We start from the raw sequence: 10003 nt of genomic DNA, 5'->3' as shown, positions 1-10003 counted from the left end.
GATTCAGTTACGTTGGAGAGAAAGAGAGAGAGAGAGAGAGAGAGAAAGAAAGAAAGAAAGAAAGAAAGAAAGAAAGAAAGAAAGAAAGAAAGAAAGAAAGGAAATCAAAAGAATATGCATGTGTGTGTAATGATATGCATATGAGAAGTGCTTATTAACAAACATACACACGTATGCAGACGCACTCAAACAACAACACTGCTATGAACAGGGCTTGGTGTGAGGTGGGATGCGTGGGAACGCCATCTCCCCAGTAAAAAAAAGAAAGAAGACAAAACCCCTCCCCCTTATAAAACTTCCACAACCCATTTGCGTCCCCTTTTGATCAAATTGGGTTTTGCAATGTCTATGATCACAACATGATGTAAGATGTCTATTATTTTAAATTTATAAATGAGATCTTCAAATCAAATTGAGATCAGGGCAAAATGTTAACCTCCATTTTCAGTAAGGGGCAATCTGAGTATTTGGTTCAGTGCATGCAATTGCCATAGTTTTACCAGATTCAGACATGCAGGAAATATATTATTTATTCCCCACCCCAACCCCTATTTTATGATTGCACCACTGATTATAGATGCAAATGTACCAGAATGATAAAAGATGAAAGTGTGAATATTAAAGCAGAGTGCAGACAACCCTTGCTCCAACACACTGCCGCTCTCTCTCTGTCCCCCTTAAAGTCACACACACACACACACACACACACACACACGGTAGGTTAAACCAGGACACTCTCTCTCAGATAAAATAAACCTCTAAAGAGTGAGTTGGACTGACACACAACATATGTTAGCCTCATTAAAGAAGACCCAAAACTCTCTCTCACTCACACACACACACACACACACAGGTTGGGGGAGGACCGCTTCTGGTCTTATATTGACCATGATGGAGAAAATCAAAATCATGCTATGTAACAGTGGAAAGCAAATATCTCATGTCTGTGTGTCCCTCTCTTTCTCTCTCAAACACAAGTCCTTATTTTCCGCATCCCTCCACTGCTCTGTCTCTGGGTACCCTGCTGCCTGTGATTGATCGTGAGCTTTAGTAAACAGGAGAAAACAGAACAATTTCAAAAAAGATGCAGCCACTGCTGTTTGATTTTCAGACCATTCACCCAGCCATCCATTAAATGAACAGGCTAATGGTATCTCTGACGTACATTTAAAGCAAACAAACACCACAGATGTTAAGCAGACTCACACAGAAAGAGAGAGAGAGAGAGCATGAGAGAGAGTGAGAGCAAGAGAAAGAGGCAAACAGACAGAAAGAGAAAGAGAGAATCATTTATGTCCTGGTTTCTATGGCTACTGTCATAAAAGGTAGTCCTTAAGATAAATAATTCTAATCACATGCATAGTGGAAACACACACACACACACACACACACACACACACAAGAAACCAAAAACAGAGGTTACAGATCTATGTCCGTCATGGACAAGGTCTCTCTCTCTCTCTCTCTCTCTCTCTCTCTCTCTCTCTCTCTCTCTCTCTCTCTCTCTCTCTCTCACACACACACACACACACACACAGACACACACACAGACAGACACACATACAAACAAACAGACACACAAAAAGCATATCCCAGTGATTTAGTGGAACAGGAGCCAGATGCTGGATCTCACCTTCATTCATTATTAATGTGCTGAAGCGCTCTCTTTGCTTCACGCACGCACGCACACGCACGCACACACACACACACACACACACACACACACACACACACACGAACTGCAGGCTAATTCTTTTCAACTTTCAAAAGCAAACGTAATTTTAGTGAGCTGTTAAGTGTAGCCATTATGCACCAAACATGTGTTTTTATAGAGGCGCCTCAAATATTAATACTCCATTGTCCCAAAGGAGATGACGTACACCAGCACGTCCGGTTAAAAATGTAATCGTCATATTTCAAATGGCTTTTAGCAGTCTACTTTACTGCAGAATATAGCACAAGATGAACTGCTCCGCATGCTTTGAATCTTGTGATTGGGTGAGGCATTTGTTTTTACCCATTTATGGTGTGTGAGGCTGAAATTTCCAGTACAGACATGCTAGATTTAGAACCGTGTCTCATTAAACACGGACGTCACTCACGGGTTCGTTATCCGAGTTAGCAGGGTTTCATTTAAGATTACGCGCGAAATCGTTTAACGTGCCTCGTCGTCGTGTTGGCCTATTCATTTTTTCACCATGATTGACATGTATTCGAAAGGCCATTGCATTTGATAGGCTGTACGGTGCTGTTTGCGCGTGGGCTTCAAAAAAGGGGACCAGACGGCGCGCTCGTGAGCGCCCGTCGGCTGCCGAGCTAGAAGGCTTCGTGCGCTAATTCTTCCTTATCCTCTCCCTCTCGATTGGCCCACGCTGGAGCGCTGAGCCGATCTATCGCCACGGAAACAGCTATTTCTGCCTCACTTCAACGCCGGACAGCGGCCTTGCCTCGGAGAGGAAGACGTCTGCGAACGGGACGTCGTTTTATTGTTGAGTTCTCGCTCGTGTGCGTGCGAGCGCGTTAACCGCTGCTGGGGAGACGATGCTCGCCCGTGCGGTAACAAGCGGGGGCGGTCGTGGAAAATCATCTGGTAGCAATAAAAAGCTCGAATCAGTGACTCACGTCTCAAGTCCAGTACACAGGCGCACACAGCAGAGGCAGAGCTGAGGATTGTAGTATTTAGGTAACAGTAATCCCTAAAGTTTCTTCTACAATCAGACGCATTCACACAAACAACTGGCACACTGAAGCTCCGTTCTGTACACAGATTAAAGCATGTCTTAAAAGGCACCACAGTCTGGAAATCCGGTCATTTAAATGGAACGAATAACAAAGTGGTGCCGTGTAATATCATTTGTAGATGATCATCAAAATATCAACCGATCCCTATGCTCTGAAATACCCAATAGCCAAAGCACCACGACGTAGGAATATCATTAATGATAATACTGCATAAAGAAATGGAAATGCTCACAATAGACACCAGTACACATCTCACACTTCATCTATAATACTGTAACAACCAACATGAAACTAAATCTGTCTTAAGAATCAGTGTAAGCAATACATCCAACGCGTTTGCCAAAAAATGCTTGTGTAGATTAAAAAATAGCTACTTTTGTCATCAAATTGCTTGAACTTATTGCACAGCTGTTGGTGGACTGACATGCCTTTTTAAACAATTAAATCAGCTTCACAGTCGGTTCCGAAAATAATTAATTGAATAAAGGGGTGTTCTGAATATGACTTTTATGGAATAACAAGCAGCATTAACTTTCAATTAGTAATTCTTCTCGCGTTTCGCAAAATGGCGCCCTTGGCAAACAGTCATATCTCGTCCATTCTCTCGCAAAGCTAGCGCACCTGCGCGTCACTGCCACCTTCCACTGGTCATTTTTACATGCTACAGTGTCAGTGTGCTAGCATCTTGTGTCTCTTAAAATTTTAGAGGCGACATGTCGTTTCCCTACACTCCTGAGTAATTAACGTTTTTTCTTTTGCATAATCTGAGCGTCGAGGACAGTCTCTCTCTATATATAACTAACTATAGATGGTAATCGAACAGCAATAGATAAAAAGAACATGAGACATTTCAGATTAAGGGCAGAGAAAAATAAACATATTAAATGTGTTAAAGGTTCGACATGATGTTTTTTTTTTCATGTGAAGAAATGCAAAGACCGCTCGCATCGTTCTCTGCTCTGCTTCACTAAAATTTCTCCGCGCGCGCGACGTTTCATCTCGTCGTTGATTTTAGACACTAACCAGGCTCGTGGACCCCCGGGTTGTCGCTCATCTCCAGCACGAGCAGCTCGCGGCCCTCGAAGCTTTCCCCAATGGTGTAGATGCGGGTGATGGAGGGGCACTGCAGCCACACAGACACCAGGGCTTTCCGCATCTCCTCATACCGGTGGTACTCGAAGGAGATGCCCCCGTCCGCCGCCGCATCCCCGCCCGAGGCCAGTAGCAGCATCGCTACTGTCCCGCAGAACATCGCACCGGCGCACGCCTTCATAGTGTTGCGATTCTTTCCGCCTTTCTGTGTTTGTGTGTTTCCTCTCGGTCGGGCTTCTCGCGCCGTAAGTATATATGTCTCCCCTCTGTCCTCTTTCAGTCTCTCTCGGTCCTTATCGCCGCGTCGTGGCCCGTGTGAAGCTGAACGGCTCGATCATTGGATGGAGTTGGCGGTGATGCGTAAACGCGCGCGCTCGGGATACCTGCTATGACCGACGCGCGCGCCCAGCACGGAAAACGGGATCACGGCGACGCGAACCTCCTAACCTAGTGCGCGCGTACAGTGCAACCCCCGCAAGGGGCGTGGTTTGCTTTTCGGCTAAAGCAAAGGATAGATACATGGGAGAAAGAAAACACACACACACACACACACACACACATATATATTATGTATATATATATATATATATATATATATATATATATATATATATATATATATATATATATATATATATATAGCTATGTAGCTATGCTTTCCACATATATAAACATTAAGGAGAGATAAAAGTACAAACAAAAACATTTACTAGACGCCTTCAACATTACCTCGTTTTCATTTCTTCATTTCTTCTTTACCGATTCGCCTCTTAAGTAGTTTACATCTTCACTACATTTTGGCTATACCGTAAGGCAAGTATTAATCTTAAGGACGTAAACATCAAAATAAAATGAAGTCATACTTTTAAAAAATCGTCCTTCGTTGATAGCCTAGTGAGAATAAAAAACACATTCTATTTAATGTTTTTATGCCAGTTTATTCAGTCTTTCATGTGTACAGCCTAAAGGACAATATATCCAACACATCAGAAATTGTATATATTAATTTTCTTTTATTAAAATTACTTTTAAAAATGCATTTCTATGAGTTTTGGATATACATTATTCTATCCAAAAATCTTCTGTTTGATTTTTTACCCACAGAAACCTAGTTAAGAGGGAAATATTAAAAAGGTAAAGCTTTTTATACATAGGAAATATAAAGTGCATTGTGGAATGAAGTCATCATTATTTATCAGTGATGAATGTCTTCAGTACTGATTAATGACATCGACAGAAAACAAACCCAACAGTTTCCTCATCCTCAGATCACAACAGCCTATTGTATTCTGTACAACTGAGGTATAGGCACCACAAAACAATTTGTCAACAGTGTGTGTGTCTGTGTGTGTGTGTGTGTGTGACTGTGTGTGTGTGTATGTGTGACTGTGTGTGTGTGTGTGTATGTGTATGTGTGTGACTGTGTGTTGGGGCTTGGCCTTTTTCCTTAAAAGTTCAACAGATGAACTTCAGGGTGCTGGTACTGATTCACTGACATCTGTTCAGTCCAATTTTAAATATATTAGAGAGAAGTGTGCTTGTCTTCATGTGTGCTACTCCTCTTTCTTCAGGTCCTGTTTCTGCATGTAACTGTGGAACTGGGCATCAGTGTTGAAGAGCCTGTCCCACCAGGTGAAGGTGGAGCCGTAATTTCCCACAAAGTTCATGTGGTGGAAGTCATGGAAGCGAGCCCCAGCGTAATAAGGTATCAGGTGCAGGGGGTTGAGAGGGATGTCATAGCCACTGCCCAGAGAAAGGCAAACATTATGGAAATGTACACAATGCAGTATATGCAGTATAACATGCATGTTATACACCACAGAAATACTGTAGAGGAAAACTGAAATCCAGTACAAATGAAGCTTTACAAGAGTGGGCCTTATGGAAACATTGCCCCCTGGTGTTCAGGTTCCTTCACAACCATTAGAGTGGCATAGTGGGTCCTGGCAGTACTAGGCTTTATTTATTTCTATATTTATTTCATCTGAATGGGCAATTGATAACATACGTGTGTACCTATAATCTGGTTATAGGTAAGTGTATTTCTCTATATGAGTGTAGTTTTGGGTAAAAGTTTATATAAGACTGGGGACCAAGAAGACAGAAAAAAGGTGAAAAGTATTTAAAATATATTTTAATAATACATATTAAATTAGTTAAAATCTGGGTGTGCATTTAAAATATGTGTGTGTGTGTGTGTGTGTGTGTGTGTGTTTACCTGTGCACATCAATGGTCTCCAGCAGCCGAAGAGTGACCCAGGCCCAAAGAAGGGCCACATGATTGCAGAACACCATGATACCGATGAAGAAACCTGCCCCAAGAATCACCGTCTCCAAGGGGTGGGCATATTCAGCCTGCAACCCAAACGGAGACTATACACACGCACACACACACACGCAAGCACAGGCCACTTTGTTACACGTATGTTTGTTAAAATGTGCTCTCGTTTTGCACAACTGTTGAACATGTGACAAAGGTGAAACGAAATATTCTGAATGCTAAAACAAATATACTATGATGTGTTTATACGAGTGCGTGTGTGCATGTGTTTGAGAGACAGAGACTTACAGTGAAGTCATGGTGCACTTTGTGGATGTGTTTGTAGATTCGGCGGTGGTGGAGGGCTCGGTGGAGGAAGTAATGCCATGTGTCTTCGATCACGGCACAGCCGAAACACTGGGTGAGCAGGTATGACCTGGGCAAGGCACATGTGTGGAGAAATACACACACAACACATGAAAGAAACATTTTTCCCATGTGGGTTGTTCACGACAGTGTCATGCTGTATCCGCACTCCCACTACCCACGTGAACGATGCTGGACGTTATCTCTAAAGTACACCTTTTTTCAGTTACTAAATTAATATATGTGTACTGTAGAGAAGGCCTAAGGCTGTCTTAAACAATTAGACACTAATCTTTGCAGGGGAGAATAAAAGTATTTTTACAATCCATTTGTTAAACAACCATTTGGTTATTTCTCACAGCTGAGAACAGGAATCACAACTTTATTTCTATATAAAAAAACTTTTGTAACTTTTGTAAAAATGTACCTCCCAAAGACAAGATATAAGTAATACACATAAAGGGTGAACACAGCTACCGACAAACAGGCTTGCCAGTGCAAACCCACATGGATACAATGGGGAATGACCCCCAAAACCCAAAGCTGCAGCCTCCTCACACTGTCATCTCAAAGCATTTAACTCCATGCTTCTGCATACCACAGTATAACATTGCACATCTGACAAAATCCTAATATCCCTGAGACTACATCATCAAAAAAGCTTCAATTCAAGTAAGATTAGCCTGTCACACTGACCCATCATGTCATGTGATGTAAGCTATTCCAGTTCTATTCCAACTGTCTTTTGTGCATTGAAACAGGCTGAAACCTTCCCAAAAAAACCAAACAAACAAAAAAAAAAAGTTCATGTAAATTGCTGATCTAAAAATAAATATGATAAGTTATGGTGAACACTCCTAAAAGGTTATAAAGGCTTTATAGGTACTTAAGAAATGCTTTATAAAATAGATCCTCACCAGCGGGGCATGGAGTCCCAGTCGTAAGGGATGCTGAAGTATTCAGTGAAGTAGTATGTGCCACAGATCATAGGCAACTGGATGCAGAAGTGATTAAAAATGATGACCTTCAAGCATTTCCACTGCTTTTCCCAAGTCTCTGGTTTATCCTAAACAAACGAAATCAGAGCACTGAAATCAGACTTCTGCTTCAGGATTGATGAGCCCTTCAATGCACAGGCTCCACCTACTTGCTGAATCTTGTATTTCTGCATGAACGGCATGAACTGGAACAGGAAGCCCGGCAGACAGAACAGAAAGTAGACCAGCTCATGCACGATGAGCGAGCCCCACGTGGCAATCTGGAACTTGCTGTAGTTCTCCAGCATGTGGCTCCACGCCTGCCTCAGCGGCTCCTGCAGGGGGTTGACAGGGAGTAGCGAGTCCATATATTCTGCAGCCAGGTAGGCCGAGGCCAGGATGGTAGCGGTGCCGTTCGCCTCCATGGGGCCCCCTCTGAGAAGAACAACAGCATGCGTTAACCTATGTAGGAATCCCATAAGTGCAACTTTGTTGAGCTGGGGAAAAACCCAAATGTCCCTCAAAACTATAGCAAGGCCAGGTTGGTGGGCCCCAAAGGTAGTAGTTACATTACTCTCTTGGAGTTGATAAGAACCCAGATTCCCTGAACTACACCCATTTAGAGGTTTGGGCAGACTCGCCTATGCAGAGCGACTACATACTTCTCAGTGTGACTTTGCCCTTTGAGAATTGAACCTCTATCTTTGGTCTGCCTGTTCTACCAGGTGATCCACAGCAGTAGCATGTACGTATGATGAGGCTGTTACCAAAGTCATTTGTTTAATTTGTACCTTTTCCCCAAAATCTTGTGGCACGTGAAATGGAACACATACAAAAGTATAAACAGTCACCAAAAGCATTTCATTGCCAGTTATACTTTGTATGACTATGTATGTGACAAATAAACTTTGAACTTTGAACATTTTCTATCTCACTGCCACCACAAAAAGCTTGGGCATGTCTAACCACTGTTAGTTCGCACAACAAATGAACAAAATTCATTCACCACTATATTAATGTTGTGTTTAAGATGTGAAAAGGATTGAGTTGTTTTGTTTAAAGATAATGTAAAATGATTTAATATGTCTGTGGCCAAGACTGAATTCACAGTGAACTAAATCAAATTAAACGCATAAAATTATGAAATTAATTAATTTTATACCCTGGTGCAACTTCACTGTTTATCCTATATTAACGTTACATTCGACCTTAGACATACAAGGTCTAACGGTAGTCTTTTAAAAACAAGCTAGTACAATCATCACAAAGAACTGAGTTATGGGGTGCGAACTCCTAACTTCTGGAGATAAACCCAGAAGAAATAAGCAAATCAGCTTTTAGATAAAAAAATAAAAAATAAAAAATAAATAACACGACTGCGCATCTATGTAAAGTTTAAGAAAGACTTAAATTATTAATTTTACAGGACTTTGTGTTAGTTATCCTAGCTAATAAATTGGAGGATGCTTTTGGGGGAGTTCGGTTTTACACTTTTACATGGACAGCCAGATGGTTGTTTACCAGACATTTCTCAGTAACAGACCTTGGCAGCAAAAGTACAATGCAGTATTATGTTAAATATTAAAATCTGAACATTGCAAAAACTGTAGGATAGGGTTTCGGAAGTTGATTTGCAGATACAATGCATTTCAACAGTAAAGCTAACAAATCAACAGTCAAGTGCTGGACCTTGGCTATCGTGTTTGTCAAGTGCTTATTTGTTGTTTCTTAAGATCAATGAAAAGACAAAAACCCATGAGGTTGTTATCCCAAGGCCAACAATAAGAAGGAAAAGACCTTTGAAAGGCCCGCTACTTACCTTTAAGAAGCGTTCCTTCTACCTGCGCGAAGAGTACGAACGCGTTAAATGCGGAACAATCTTGGATGTGGCCATTGGCTGAGAGAGGAGGAGACTGACGCGGGCCTTGCAAAGCAGCGTGCTGATTGGCCAAGTGCGTGGAGTGATGATAGTGAGACGCGAGCCACCGCAAAGCAGCCAATCAGGAAAACGCTCGTCTTTTCGTACCGTGAAGGTATTCGGACGGTGCAGGAACGGCAGGTGGGGTGGTTCCACGGGACAAACTGCATGCGAGAGGTGTGTCTGCACAACCAGACGCTCTCACTCGGTTCATTCCCGCTCGTCTCCTCTCTTCTCGTTCTTATGTGAGCGGCACGTAGCGGGGATTTGGCCCGGAGCGAACAGCGGGTTTTTATAAAGGTGGAGCCTTGGTGTTTTCTTCTCGGTCCAGTGTAACACGTGAAGATACCCCGTAATGAAACTGCGCCAAACATTTTCACAAGTTTGGAGTTCTCTGGATTTTTGTCGCAGAGATCATGAAAATCATCAAAACATGTCCTAATTCAAGCTCCTCACGGTGAACAGAAGTACGATGATGTTATCACTACCACAAAGGATTCCCGCCTAAAAAATCTCGAAAGCATAGTTTTCTATGTACAGGAACGTATCCTTTGCGCGATGCACAGTAGGCTAAACTATTCATTTTTGGTTAAAATAATTTTAGATGACACCTGCTAGTTTAATATCTTCTTCAAATAAAGGTTTTCA

At 42.1% G+C, this 10003-nt stretch overlaps 2 protein-coding genes across 2 annotated transcripts in view; both read right to left on the bottom strand.

The window, feature by feature from the left end:
- Positions 1 to 4244, bottom strand: part of cpe (carboxypeptidase E) — a 14251-nt gene extending 10007 nt beyond the window's left edge. Inside the window, exon 1 of the mRNA XM_027031653.2 lies at positions 3766 to 4244. Within this exon, the coding sequence (XP_026887454.2) occupies positions 3766 to 4015 (250 nt within the window). The 5' untranslated portion in view covers positions 4016 to 4244. The remainder of the gene's footprint in view (positions 1 to 3765) is intronic.
- A 531-nt stretch (positions 4245 to 4775) lies between these two features.
- Positions 4776 to 9327, bottom strand: msmo1 (methylsterol monooxygenase 1). The gene is made up of 6 exons (XM_027031648.2): positions 9257 to 9327; positions 7608 to 7872; positions 7378 to 7526; positions 6404 to 6530; positions 6053 to 6207; positions 4776 to 5577 (listed from the first exon to the last, which is right to left on the bottom strand). Exons 2-6 carry the CDS (start codon positions 7860 to 7862, stop codon positions 5388 to 5390), a joined length of 876 nt encoding a protein of 291 aa, XP_026887449.1. The 5' UTR covers positions 7863 to 7872; positions 9257 to 9327; the 3' UTR covers positions 4776 to 5387.
- Positions 9328 to 10003: the final 676 nt, after the last annotated feature.

This window comes from Electrophorus electricus, chromosome 9 (genome assembly GCF_013358815.1).
Source record: "Electrophorus electricus isolate fEleEle1 chromosome 9, fEleEle1.pri, whole genome shotgun sequence".
Lineage (NCBI taxonomy): Eukaryota > Metazoa > Chordata > Actinopteri > Gymnotiformes > Gymnotidae > Electrophorus > Electrophorus electricus.
The sequence above is the reverse complement of the archived record's forward strand: the minus strand, read 5'-3'. Positions and strand labels throughout refer to the sequence as shown.